Raw genomic sequence first — 14,479 nt, 5'->3', positions numbered from 1 at the left:
TTGTTTTCATTTAATTTAGGCCCAGTAGGGAGTACCAGTTAAACGGGGGCAAACTTCCATGACAAGACTTTGTTTCTAACTCTATGTTGTCACACGATGAGGTTCCCAGAGATCTACTCGGCAGGCATTGTGATGTTCTCAGCTGTCTTTTTGACATACATCAGGAAAGGTTACCAAATTAGTAACGAAACGGTGAACTAGAGGATCTGCAGCAACGCTAAACATAACAACTCCGGATTCCAGTCTCGTTTGTGTTAAAATTGAAGGGTCCCTACTAATACCACGGAATAAAACGAATAATCATATTCTAGCCAGAGACGATCGGGCTGCACTCCGCTGCTTCCCGAAAGGCTTTGCGGCTCTCCAGCCGGAGTCATGTGACTCTGACATTGAGGCGGAAATGAAAGTTAACTAGAGGCACCGGAGCTGAGCAGGAGCAAGGTACGCCAGAGCTTTTGGAAATTGTATTTCTCTACCGCGATAAGCTTCCCCTCTGTCTGGAGCCGGCTTTCTCCAAAGTGACACCTTTTCTCTTACGGAGGGTCAGATTACTGAAGCTTGCTTTGCTACCGTGCTGAGAAGTGCTGCCTCCTTGCTTGTGGCTTGTGTGTGTTATTCTAGTCCGGATACGTATTGGTAACAGACAGCAGCGTTTGTTTTGTTCCCATTCGCGATACAGAGGAAACGCGGGGCTGACGTGCTCATATGGGGGTTCAGTCTGCAGTGCCCGGGGGTGTCCAGGGATTGTAACGTACGCAAGAACAGAGGTGCGGTGTGTAGGACTGAAACCCGAGTCGTAGTGATACTGTAGCTCTGTTTCTTCCTTATTTCTCGGAGCACGCAGTTTAAGGTGTGTTTGTTGCCGCATTTAGCAAGCAAAAATGAGGAAACATTTCGCACCGTTTAGTCATGGAGAGTTCGGTGTTGTAACGTACTCTCTTCTGACTCCTTTTGGCATCCAGAACTATACTACTACAATATTATTCATCTCCCATACCGGAGTTGTCTTTAAAAGGAAGGATAAAATTACTGCTTGATTGATTTCCTCGCATGCAGGTAAAGATATATCGTACGTAAGGCTGGCGTCTTCCACCTGCGAAGTGAAAATGTAATTTCGTCAGCTGTGCACAGGACTGCGGTATTGAAGTCTCTCCTGGGTCGTAATACTCGCAGGAAGGGCTGCTTGTACACAAAGCGTCTCTTGAGCGGGGAGGGTATTTCATGGTCAGCAGAGGTCGGTCCTAAGGACGGCAGGGGAAACAGAAACTAATGCTGGGTTACTCAAGATGTGCCGCCATCCCTGTTCTGATCAAGGAATCTTCGTAGACAGCATGCTGGAAGACGATTGTTCTGCTGATAAGCATCTCCAGCTTTCGTCATTTTTTTTTTTAAATTCAATCTATTAAATTATATCTGTTACTGTTTTGGGGCCAGACTTCAAAACTTATTGATGGCGCACACAGTGCATTCCCTGCTTTGTGGTAAAGATTTCAAATAAGTAAACTAATTGAAGACGCAATGCAAAGGGGGTATTTCTACCCATGCAATCCGTCCAATCACGCAACGCCTAATCCGTAAGTGAGTATCAGCCAGCATTGGTGTCGGAGAGTGTTAATTAGGTCTGTGGCTATCGCTTCCTCACCTGATCTGCTGTCGCATGTCATCCAGGTGGGGTAGCGCTTCAGTGAGGGAAGAAGTGGGTTCCCTCCTATGAACCTAAGGATCTGAAGTGCTTTGGTAAAGCATTCTATTAAAGCACGGATCTGTCATCCTTGAGCCCGATTCACAAAGGATTAGTAAGACGGAAAACGTATAAAGCTGAAACGCAGTCTGTGTCGGAATAGTGGTAAAAGCCAGTGCCTCTGTCACCTGACTGGTGATTGAAAAGCCCGGTTGCTTATTTTCCAATGGGACCTAGTTTTGAATAGATGGCACTACAACCTTTTTCGAGCCAGGCTGAAGTTTTGAGTGCTTTCAGTATTGCAGGAGGCTTAACTATAAGGTGTGTGTGTTTGATTCACAGCAGGTTTCTTGCATACTGTGTTGGTTCTAGTTTCTGTGTATAGCATGAGGTAGTAACGAGCTTTATTTTATGTAGTGCTTTTAAAACTGGCTTCTCAAAAGCACTTTATAGTAAGAAAAAAAGTGCTCTATGAGAGAAGAAAGCAGAGTTACACGATTACAGTGTGAGTTTGGAATGCAGTAGGAAGACAAAGGGGCAGACGCAGAACCAATTAAATAGAAGCCCTTCTAAACGGCATGCTAAATATCATTTAGAAGATTTTATATTGTTTAAAGGGGGCGGTGCGGTGGCTCTGTGGCTGAGGATCTGCGCCTGTGGCTGGAAGGTTGTCGGTTCGTATCCCGCGGCCACCCGAGGAATCCTACTCCGTTGGGCCCCTGAGCAAGGCCTATAACCCCAGCTGCTCCAGGGGCACCGTATAAAACATTTAAGACCCTGCACTCTGACCCCCAAGCTTCTCTTCCTGTCTGTGTGTCTCATGGAGAGCAAGCTGGGGTATGCGAAAAGACAAATTCCTCATACAAGAGATTGTATATGGCCAATAAAGTGATCTTATCTTAAATAAGAAGGTTTTGAGTCTTGAGGTAAGGTAGCCTGTGTGTGCTCCGTGCAACGGCTTGCTGATGTGTCCAAAGCAGCAGATTTGTCCAGTTTCCAGTTCACATCCTTGCAAGACTGACATAACTATGGAAAATAAGAAAACATATTGACTGGTTACTGGCTGCCTGAGGCATTTTCTTTCAATGGAGAAATTCTTGTGCATCTTCCACTTCTCTCATTTACTAGTGATAGTGCTTCTTTGGTGTGATCCTCCACAGCCACCTTTTTACATGGTGATTTGACACATTAGCTCTTGCTGCTGTGGCTCCTCTTGACTCCTGTTACTGCTGTTTCAGAGCTAATTACTAAGAAGCCAGTTGTTGACGCACCAAAGACAAGCCATATGCTTTTAAAATGTGGTTCCTGTGATGCAGAAAGTCCTCCCACATTAAAGTGAGCATTACTTCTCCCATGTATTTTTAGTTCTAATTCTTCTTGAATCATTAGTGCTAATACTATATAGGCCTATGAGTCTGAAGCCTTTCTGGATATCGGCATGCCTAGGATAACACTGCACCTCTATTTTTGTTATGCAAATCCAGATATATCGTATTACTCTAATTCTGCCCTGATCTTTGTGGTCATTGGCCCATGTATTTGAATGGAGGTCCAGTAATTACACTAAATATACCTTGTTGTGCATGTTATGTATGTTAATTGGATCCATTTAAATCACTGGGCAACAGCTTTATCTGGGTCAAAACCTTTCTGCACCTTTCTGATTTTGTATGGAGGGGGAGGTATGTTCCTTAGTGCCGTCTGCATGACGGGCAACGTATTTCGGCAGCACTTTGTGGTTGTGTTCCGAGTCACGTCAGGTTATTCCCTGTGAAATTAGTCACTAAAACCTATGATGTTTGTTGATGTTGGCTAAATTGTCCCCATGTGTTTTGGCTTTGTTAGAATTGGTTACCATCTTCTCCGGTTTATGAGACACTTCAAACTATGAATAATATTTTCATATTGCCACTGAAATTTGTTGGCCCTTCCAAACCTCAATTTACAGCCAGTGTGTGTCTATGTGCCAGCCGATTTGAAGCCCCACATTTGTGCTTTCTTTAAAATGTATACTGAGTGCACGCCCATTTCTAAAAGGTTTTTTCATAGCAGGAGTTCGTAATTAGACTTTTGTTTTGGATGCACTTGTGGGGTAGGTGGGCTGGATTATTTATTTCACTGCAAATTGCAGAAAAATAAAGGAGTGCATATAGGTTTATTTAAGGAGTATTGTGTTGTGTGTGTTTACCAAGTTGTATGAATTACAGATTTTCTGCCATGCATTCATCTTTTAATGTAATGCATTGATTTGTTTGCAAACCATCTTTGCAATCTTGCGTTTGCTGTTTGCTGGCGCCTGATGAAGTGACTGGTTGGATGAATCGTGTTTATATACTCTTGGTACTTTATATGCATTTGACCTCCTACAAAATATACAGAAGCTCAGCCCACACATTCAGTTCAATGTGCTGCCCAGAAAGAAAGTAATTATCCAGTTTTCTTGCAGTTCTGCTTCCATGGGTATTGCTACAACCTTGTGCATGGCCACCAGCATGATGTGAAAGGCTGAGCTGCAAGCTGGATATCTGTATATAGAAAGAAAGCACTGCAGGCCTATGGAGGTGATTCTAAAAAACTGCACAGCGCTCTAGTCGGACCACACCTGGAATACTACCTGCAGCTGTGCCCCCACGTTTTAAAAGGGATGTTGAATAAAATGTAAAGAGAAGCAGGAAAGACTAATTCCAGGAGAGAATCTTGATTATAGTCTTAAATCTTTTTCAGTCTCGGAGATGTGATTGGGGCTCATTGTAAAGCTGTTGAAGTAGCTGACCCTAGCAACTATTCCAGTCTGCATGCAAATACAAGGACATAACTGGAGACTTATTGTGCACAAAGAATTAAAGACCTAATTATCAAACCTTGCTGAGGAAGCACATGTTCTGGGATCTATCAAAAACTGAGCTTGATGCAGTGCTGATCTAGAAGATGGCCAGCTGTGATGGTTTGAATGGCATACTGTCATCATGTGAGTCTTGGGACTTGGTATGTCTTGGCATTTTTTTTTTAAGATCACAAAATACTGCAGTAAAAAACTCACCTGTCAAAGCTGTTTTAACAAAATTGGGTTTAATTGATGTTAACTATAAGCTTTCTCAGACTGACCAGAGGCTTTGGAGCTTTAAAGTGGTAACTGTTGATTCATTGGCTATTTTGTGTTTGTTAGGATTAATCTGAAGACTAAAGCCGCCATGACTCACCTGGTGTAGTTCACAAAGGAAGAAGTGCGCCTCTATATCCTATATGGTGGTGGCTGTGGAACGCTGGCATTTTCTGAAAAATAACCCATTTTGAAGTCTTAATAGGAATTTATGGTTGAGCTGTAAATTGTAAAAGATGAGGGACATTGGTAAGTTCTCACAGCATGGACAATTGTGCATGTTAAAACAAGCAAATGAACATAACCCCTCTAGAATAAAAGGCCTCTGTTTTATTAAACCCCTTTTATTAAATTTTATTAAGAGATATCTAAGCTGGAGCAATGGATTTGGGGCCATGTCCTGTGTTCACGGTTCAAAAGCACTGTTTATACCAGGGGGTTCTTTTGAGTGTAATGCCACACAAGTTATGGCATATTATTTATTTGGAAGAAACATACAGCACAGAATCTTAAATGTTTTTATTAATAAGCAAAGTTACACAACAATATATGTTGTACACATCAGCCTTTTTGATGGTTTTGTAATCCGTTGTTACTGTATGTGTTCTTATAGGGTCCAAGTTTATAGAGTAATTATTGAGAAGGAATTAATCATAATGTACAAGGGGTAATCATTTCAATTCTCTTTTTCTCTGTGGGAGAATAACATGATCCTGTTTGATAATGACCCGTAGGAGTAAGCTGTTCAATTGCTTGAACTCGAAGAGGGTTTAAAGCAGGGGGGATAAGAACAATCAGATGCTTTAATTAGATTGTCACCTAATTACTGAGAATCCCTGACAGTCTGCACCTAGATGGGGATATCAAAGCTACAGATGTGCAGAAGTGTTTTGGGAAAACTGGACCATTTAGCTGTCTTTTGGATCACTTGAGTCTTGTGGCTTGTAAAACCAGGTGTATCGTGGAGGTCCTACTTTTTTACCCATCCATAACTAAAACTGAACTGAAATAAGACTGTGGAGGGAGTGCTAGATCTTTACACTTTGAGGGTAAAGCCCACGGGTTAAAAATACTTTGAGATGTGTTTGGAAGCAGTCATTCTCTGATTTCATTCATAATCATATTTAGACAATGCTGCAGAATTTCATTAAAATAAGACAAAGCCAAAACACATGAGAACAAAATATTTATGGCTGCCATCTTGCTAACAGGAACTTTGTCTTGGTGCTTTCAAATACAATCGCTATCTTGAACCCGAATCCATTGTCTGGTTTGGTTTTCCGTCTTGAAATTCTAGCTTAGTCTAACAATATTTCAACGCGTGCTGGTAAAAGGTTTTAGATAAAGTGTGATTTGGGGGAAGAAAACACTCATTTAATGGTGATTTTCTATAGTGATCCTGTTTCAATATCTGTCTTTAGATTTTCATGTTTTTCTGAATTAATATTAGTGGTAGTTGGCATTGCTGTTGTCCTTGGGTACAGTAATACCTCCTACTGCTCCCAATATAGGACTAACTCAAACTTTAACCTTACCCAAATACTGAACGGTACCTTCTTAATCTTCCATCTTCCATTCTTCTGGACATGTGTGAAGAGTAACACCTAAGAGGCTTTAAAGTGGCTCAGTAAACGTGTTTTCTGGAATTGTAGTGTTAGTCTGGAGTCCCAAATGTCTTTGTCTCAGGGCTGGACAATACCACCTCCCGACTTGGATTCTCCAAGTGGTGTGGTGCAGTTGGCAGGGAGCCTCTGTGGTATTGTGTGCCTTAGCTGGGCAGGGCCTGCTTGAATTCCAGAGAAACTGCAACTCCAGCGTGATGAATACCCGCAGGCCTTCAGTGAGAGAGGTGCCCTTTCTGCAGCGTGCATGGAGTCTCCTGCGAGCTGCTGTATAGCTGCTCCTCTTCCTGCAGTGTGCTCTGACTCTCCTGTGAGCTGCTGTGGAGCTGCTCCTCTTCCTGCAGTGTGCTCTGACTCCCCTGCGAGCCGCTGTGGAGCTGCTCCGTTTCCTGTGGCGTGCACCGACTCTCCTGCGAGCTGCTCCTCTTCCTGCAGTGTGCCCAGACTCTCCTGCGAGCCGCTGTGGAGCTGCTCCTCTTCTTGTGGCGTGCACGACTCTCCAGCGAGCTGCTCCTCTTCCTGTGGCATGCACTGACTCTCCAGCGAGCTGCTCCTCTTCCTGTGGCATGCTCTGACTCTCCTGTGAGCTGCTGTGGAGCTGCTCCTCTTCCTGTGGCGTGCACGACTCTCCAGCGAGCTGCTCCTCTTCCTGTGGCATGCACTGACTCTCCAGCGAGCTGCTCCTCTTCCTGTGGCATGCTCTGACTCTCCTGTGAGCTGCTGTGGAGCTGCTCCTCTTCCTGTGGCGTGCACGACTCTCCAGCAAGCTGCTCCTCTTCCTGTGGCATGCACTGACTCTCCAGCGAGCTGCTCCTCTTCCTGTGGCATGCTCTGACTCTCCTGTGAGCTGCTGTGGAGCTGCTCCTCTTCCTGTGGCGTGCACGACTCTCCAGCGAGCTGCTCCTCTTACCTCCTGGTGCAATGTGATAGCTGGAGCTGAGTGGAGCTTCACAGAAAAACAATATGGGTTTTAAAACTACAAGGAGATCAGATGTTTTTAGAAAATGCTCTGCACCACTAACATTAATATTTTCCTGTGTCCACAGAGCTGTAATGACATGGCATCTGCCAGTTCGAGCAGGTCTGGTGTTGGCCAGAGCTCCGAAAAGTCACAGTTGACCTTGAAAGGTAGGCAACCTCTTCTGCATTATTGCATCTTGTGTACACCATGGGAGTCCAAGCCAAGGGTTGTGCTAAGAAGGTATGAGAGCACTGTAAGAATCCCTCACAAATTTGCACAAAAATACTGTGTAGTCTGCGAATGTGCAATTAAAATATATATTGCATCTTTTGTCTGTTGGTCGGATAATAAAATTCAGAACTTGCAGTTGCCAGAAGAGTTAGTCCTGCTGGTCACATTTTCTCTTAAGAAACACATCAGACTTTGGTCTTCTGCGGTATGGTTTCTTGCAAGTGAACAGAAGTATAGCTCATCCTAAGGTACAAAGAGAAAAGAAGAAACTTGGCGGAAGTAATCACTTCTTGCCGTTTTCAATTTATTTGCATTTCACTTCAATAAACTTCATTTTGCGACAGTATCCAAGGACCTTGACTAATCAAAGACTTGATGCTCTGCAGTATTCCTCATTGAGAAGCATACTTCACAGGGAACTGTTATTGACTGTGAACTGTGAGGTGCTGACGACTGTGACTGGGTGCATTTACATTTGAAAATCAGAAGAAAAATTACACAGTCATTGAAACATCTGGCATTATTGTTGATATTTCAAATAGCCTACTTCCAGAGCAGCAATATGTTTTCTTTAACTTGACAAACAAAGTTGTGTGCAGTTTTCTAAATGAGGGCTTGCTAGTGTTATCAAAGGATGTATGGAACCTGTATGTTACAACAGTACATGCAAATCTTGATTGCTGTCCTGTTGCTTTTGTTTGCCAATATTGGCTTGTTCTTTTTCTTTTGCTACCCCTCTAATACACACAAAACTAGATTCAGAGTTTGTTATTAACTTCAGTCTGGTTTGTTTTCATGCAGTTGTATCCCATATTGTCGTGTCTACTAACCCAAGGGGATTACTGTCACCGGTTGAAAAAATGAGGCTGTCAAAACACATTTCTTAAAAGAAGTGGAGTGATGTTTAATGTGGATGTTTTTTTTGTTATATTTTTTCCACAAATGAAATATGTCAGTGAAAACAAAAAGAAACAAAATGGCTTCTGTCTCCGAGAAATAAAATGTAAAAGCTTATAGAACTTGAGATCTTGAGATACAGTAAAATCTTTCTAATTATTATGGATAATTCTTGATTTAGTGGAAGAATTAGAAGCCCAAACTGCCTCTGTGGGACTGTGGTACAGAGAACATCTGTTACAGCCTCTAAGAAGCAGATGCTTGATCAAGGATTCTCACCTTTAGTCCTACAAAGTGTCTATCAACAGGTTTTCCCTGTATCTTTAAGATCAGAATAGCTTTGCACTCAAATTAAAGTTTGATTGGACCAGTTTTAACCCCTTTCTCCAAGCCACACTTCAGAAATATCTAAAAAGGTAGAAACTGCTTTTCACAGCTATCTAGGATTGAAGACTAATCTTTCCTAAATGCTTATATGATTCTTACTGTTCCTTACTGGTATCTGTAAAGTCTGGTTCAGTCTCCAATAAAGATTCTGACTAAAACTCAAATCAGGTGTGCTGTGTCAACATGAACTGGGTGTCTGGGTTCCTGTTCTACCTGCACTACAAAACAGTAAATCAAATGTGCTGAATTGCCTCCGCTTAATTGTCATACTTATGTCCTTTTGACAAATTTCAAACAGACAAAGACTTGATAGGCTGGTCAGTCAGGACATTTAACATACATGATAGTTCTTTGAAAAAGCATACATCTTAAATCCACAGTTTGTGCTTTTCAAGTCATTGTTGCATCCTAAAAAAGGCAGAAGTTTTCAGTACAACCTGGGTAGTTCTCGTTATACTGTTGGACGCTGAAATACCGCTCCTGTGATCTGTGAATGGGCAGCATGAGCGTTATTTGCTGTAGATGTGAGAAGACCAGCATCGATGAGAAAAATCGGGAAATGCAAGGCTGGTTAAACTGGCGGGGACAAGAAGGAACGCACGATGCCTCCTCTGTCATTACTGTTTCAGAATTATGCATGAGGAGAAAGTCAGTGTCTCCTAATGAAGATGTTAAGATCAGAGCAACTGAACTGATTTTTGTTTCCATCTTGTACAAATTGATTTGGGAGTCATTTAATTAAATAACACAATGGGCTCAGAATAAGTTTAAAGGGGTGTCATGGTCAGAAAAGTAATGTTGAAGTGTTGCTAATCAAAAGATGATCCCATGGAATCTTATTTTCCCTTCTGGTTCTCGGTGTCTATAAAGCCCAAAGTGATGCAAACAACTACCACTAGATGGTGTGGTTTCTCTTTGTGCCTCATGCCTTCAGTGGAAACTGTGGATTACTGTTACCCCTGTATCAGCTTAAAATCTGTTGCCCAGTACTTTAATTCAGGATCTTGTACAAATTCTACTGAAGAAGCAGGAGAGCAGAATATATGTTAAAATTTAAATTTTGCCTCTTTGTTAGTGCATATTTACAAAACAAAAATGCTGAAATATCTAGCTTCTTGTCTAGTCTTGTCTTGTATTACAGCCTGCCGTGTGATGGAAGTCCTGCCAGTTTTCCTGCTGCATATGTGTGCTCATCATTATCAATACAGCAGCAGCACTGTCATAACTGCGTGTTACTGTTTTTGTCGGCACCTGAAGAGTCAGAGTCACCACCCTGGGTTAAAGTGTATCTGCTCAGATTGGTGTCTCTCTTCTCAAAGACAATAATAACCTATGGTTATATTGTTTTAAATGCAGGTAGCTATTAAGAGTGTGATTGTAATATAATCTTATGGTTATCCATATTGGACATAATGGTGTGTGTTGAAAAAGGAATAGTTTGGTCAGGTGTAACACCAAAACTACCCAATCTCACTGTCTCTGCGACTCTTACACTGGCTGTGTCTTCCTCTCTCTCGTACGCTCTCTCATTCTTTCACAGTGTTACATCCTGGTACACTGTGGCTGTTCTTTCTTCTGATGACAGGCTGGCTCTCCCTCTCTCCTTTGCCTTCTCCACTGACTCCATCCTTCTCACATCCTTCTCGCTGCAGTGCTGTCGGCGAAGCCCCAGTCGCCCAAGTCCCCGAGCCGCCACTCTCGCTTGAACTCCTTCGTGGAGGTGACAGCCGACGGGCTCTCCAGTGAGACCAAGAAGACGGGCAAACGCTGTGGACACCCCGAGCTGCAGTGGAACGAGGACCTCACTCTGTAAGTGCCTCCCCACGTGCCCATCGCCTCAGATGTGCCATTCTCCGGACCTCTGCAATTCCTTTTTTTTTATGTGCAGCGCGGGAGCAAACGATTGCAAGGCCCTTCTCGCAAGAAAAAATGAAGAAGCAAGGAAAAACGCCTCCATCTGGCATGTGGGTTGTCTGAAATTTAAGGGCTTCCAGTAATCAAAGCGCAATTAAAATTAATTACAGAGGTTCAGGCGCAGGTCCTTCCAAGATTCTGTCTAGGATGGGAATGTCAAGTGAGTGTGTTTTCCTCCATGGCTCTCATGGAAAGGGGGGCTGAAAACTCAACCGAGATATCTGGAGATGATCTTTCTTCTCCTCGATTGGGAACAGGATTGTGCTCTGGCCTGGGGCAGAGTTGTCACTCAGTGTGTGTCTAACAGGTTAATTACAGTATATGTCGTACGTATAGAATTGTCAGGGCGTGTCACTATCAAGCAGCTTTACCTCAGTATTAAGTCCTCAGTATATTCATCGTTCTTTTACTATCACTCTTCAGATGGACAGATGTATTTGCAGCATCTGATGTAAATAACACTAATCCAAATTAGGATGCAGTAAACATCAGCATCTGCAGCATTCTACACGTAAACATTTTTGGCAAAATATAATTAAATATGGATGCTCCCCAAACCTGCTGTCTATCACCACTTCTGTACTCCTTGTATACTAATGACTGTGTATCTAAATTAAATCAAGTTTGTGGATGATACTACCCTGGCGGGGCTAATAACAAAAAACAATGAATGTCTGTAGAGGAAGGAAGTCACTGTCAAACACTCTCTGGTGAAATAAAAAGTAAAACCAAAAAGGTAATCTTTGATCTCGGACATGACAAGACTGAATTACAACCTCTAGTGATTGATGATCAGGGAGTGGAGATGGCAGATATCTTTAAGTTTCTTGGCACAACAATTTCCTCTACCTTGAAATGGGAGGCCACTGTACACCATAATGTGAAAAAAGCCCATTATTTTCTCAGGCTGCTCAGAACGTTTAGCGTGTCTCAGGAAGCCATGGTCTCTTTTACAGGGTAGCAGTTGAGAGTGTGTTAACCTTTTCTGTTGTGGCCTGGTTTGGGAACAGAGCCTCTCAAGGATAAAACAGCTGAATAGAGTGGTCCACACAGCTTTTAAAGTAACTGTCTGTGACTTTGCATCTGTTGTTTCAATATATATAAGACTGTTACATCAGAAAGTTCTTTTGAGGCATACTGTACATTTAGTAGTAGTGACCACTCCCATCTAACATCTCCCTTATCTGAACTTCTTTCCTTCTGTCCAATCCAAAACAGAGCGGTTTTGGAAGAAAACCTATCATCAGGCTATTTGGTCTTTTAACTCAACACTGACATAAAAATGTCTTTTTAATTTTGCACAGTTTTGATGATATACCAGAGAGATTGGGCTGTATTCTTTTTCTTTGCTGTATCTGTTATTTTGAGGGCAGCACAAAAAGTCTAACAAGCTAGAGGTTTGGTTTTGCTATATTTTAAACAAGGAGAAAAAAAATCTTTCACAGGCAGTCAACAATGTTCAGTGTAAGTTATTGCCTGTAGTTTGGAGACCACTGGTTCTGGTCTGGGCTAAGTCCTGTAAGCTCACAGGAGTTGGGGATTGCAATACAGTGCCCGCTGGGAGCTCCCTGCCGCTACCAGCACCGAGAGTGTTTGAGGTGGCAGGGCTTTCTTCGTTTGGTGTACACCACACTCAGTTTGTTTGGCTGGTGATTTTATCAAACAACTTAAATTTGCACTCATTTGTGCAGCTGGGTACTTCACTGGATCAATTCAAGGATACAAGACCACTGTTTCACCTGGAATATAAACCCACATCTATCCCAGTTGACCAGTGCTCTAAATGCAGCCAGGGTTTTTCCTTCAAGTGAGTGTATACAGTACCTGTCATTGATTTTGGAACAAAATGGCAGAAAGCTTTTTGCAGGACTAGATTCATATATAATTTATGAGTACTTTGTGTGTGTTCTGTGTAAAATAGACTGAATGATGGTTATATGTCTTTTTGGCAAAACATTGATTTCTCTTTCATACATTGTGTTGGGGATTTCTGGATTATGTTTTCATAGCTGTCTAGACATAAAAGTAACACATCTGGATGTGGTGTTTTTGTTTTCCTGTGATACTGATGATTTTAATATTCCCATTAAAATTGTAAAATAACGTGAATGCACAAACCATTTATGAAGCTTGTTTGCATGAAATGCCGAACAGCGTAAAAAAGGTTTAGACAGAACTGTGATTTAGTTTTTTGTAAACTCAGTTTGCATTTAGCTAATTCTTGTACGGCTCAATTTTTTGTTTTGCAATGTTTAGTAAATGGCAAATCTTGGAAGTAATCTAACAGCCTTGCCGATTGTGCTGTGTACGTTTCAGAGAAATTCTTCTCTGTGCTGGGCCAAGTTCCTTCTAATATTTTATTTTGTATGGAAACTGGTGGGGCAAAAGAAAATTGAGACAAGAAGTTCAGAAATTATTTTGAGAACTAATTCAGGCACAAGTTATGAACCTCAGCCGCAGATAATGTCATGAAAGCAAGTTGCGTGGGGAAGAAATAGCTCACTCTTTCACATTCCACCCTGGTGCCAGTTTTCCGTTGCTGTGAACACTGCACACGTTACTTGAGATTTCTAGCTCAAGTCTTTTCCTTCATAATGATGCCTATCAGGAAAATAACTCGGGGTTGTCACTGTTCAGAGCTGTGCTAGCACTGGGTGGTAATTGCACAAGTTTGATCACTGCAATAAAAAAAGTGTTATTAAATGATTTTATAACTTTTCGTTTAAGCGTCTTGAGATGTAGAAGAGGACTAATTTATACGTGTCCTGTGTGCTTAAGATTGAAATATTTAGTGATGAACACGTTTTCCTACAGCTTGAAGTATTGTAGTATGCTTAATCATTGTGTGGTTACAATCGTGTCAGTTACGTGCTTGTAGTTAAATTGAGCCTATCCTCTTATTAAAGTATTTTAAAATACCAAGAGCTCAGGCTTTTAAGTGTTAGTAGAAGCAGGAAGTTGGCAAACTCAAAAAGTGTTGTAAAATGGGGATTTTATTTAAGGCTGGGCAGTCAATAAAAATATTCATGTGAAATTGAAGAAGTCAGGAAAACTGTAACAAGAGTGCTTTTATTTAATGCCCAGCCTTAAATTTATGATGCCTGTTGAGTGTGCCAGCTACTTTCTTCTTAAATAGCATGCCTGAAATATTTCTTTTCTTTGCTCAGATCTTGATAAGTTTTTACATTTGTGAGAGCACTGCACTAAATTTCAAGAGTGTACCCTGCCTTCGGTGCAGGGATGTTCACTCATTCTAGTAAAAAGGATGCTGATAGTGGGTTAACTGTGCTTCTGACTCCCTCGGCAGGAACGTGACGCCCCAGAGCCACCTGGATCTGAAGCTGTGGAGCTGTCACGCTCTGCGGAACGAGCTGCTGGGCAGCGCCTCCATCGACGTCTACGACACACTCAAGAATAACAATGGCAAGAGTGAGTGTGGTGCCGGCCCTGTGAGAGTCACACACTGAAGCAAACGCACTAGAACGCCAACATGAGGTGCTCTCAGTGCCGCAGGCACTCTGCTGCACTGACCTCTGAGGTGCATCGGTCTACTACTGATGCACACTGACGCAGTACTGTTAATGCATGCACAGTAATAACATGGCACAATCACACAGCAAAACACACTGACCAGCCCTGGCATAGTGTCACTGGGCTAGATGCTTGTTTTTTTATGTATTATACCT

At 42.2% G+C, this 14,479-nt stretch overlaps 1 protein-coding gene across 2 annotated transcripts in view; it reads left to right on the top strand.

Annotated features, from left to right (window-relative positions):
- The first annotated feature begins 386 nt into the window (after positions 1-386).
- wwp2 (WW domain containing E3 ubiquitin protein ligase 2) overlaps positions 387-14,479 on the top strand; it is a 125,982-nt gene continuing 111,889 nt past the window's right edge. For both annotated transcript variants that reach the window (XM_088938633.1, XM_088938632.1), the window contains exons 1-4: positions 387-441; positions 7,450-7,531; positions 10,532-10,688; positions 14,101-14,222. In XM_088938633.1, coding sequence (XP_088794759.1) covers positions 7,462-7,531; positions 10,532-10,688; positions 14,101-14,222 — 349 coding nt within the window. In that variant the 5' untranslated portion in view covers positions 387-441; positions 7,450-7,461. The remainder of the gene's footprint in view (positions 442-7,449; positions 7,532-10,531; positions 10,689-14,100; positions 14,223-14,479) is intronic.

This window comes from Atractosteus spatula, chromosome 21, assembly GCF_055471065.1.
Source record: "Atractosteus spatula isolate fAtrSpa1 chromosome 21, fAtrSpa1.hap1, whole genome shotgun sequence".
Classification (NCBI taxonomy): domain Eukaryota; kingdom Metazoa; phylum Chordata; class Actinopteri; order Semionotiformes; family Lepisosteidae; genus Atractosteus; species Atractosteus spatula.
Note: the sequence above shows the minus strand (reverse complement) of the source record. Positions and strands in the feature narration are given on the sequence as shown.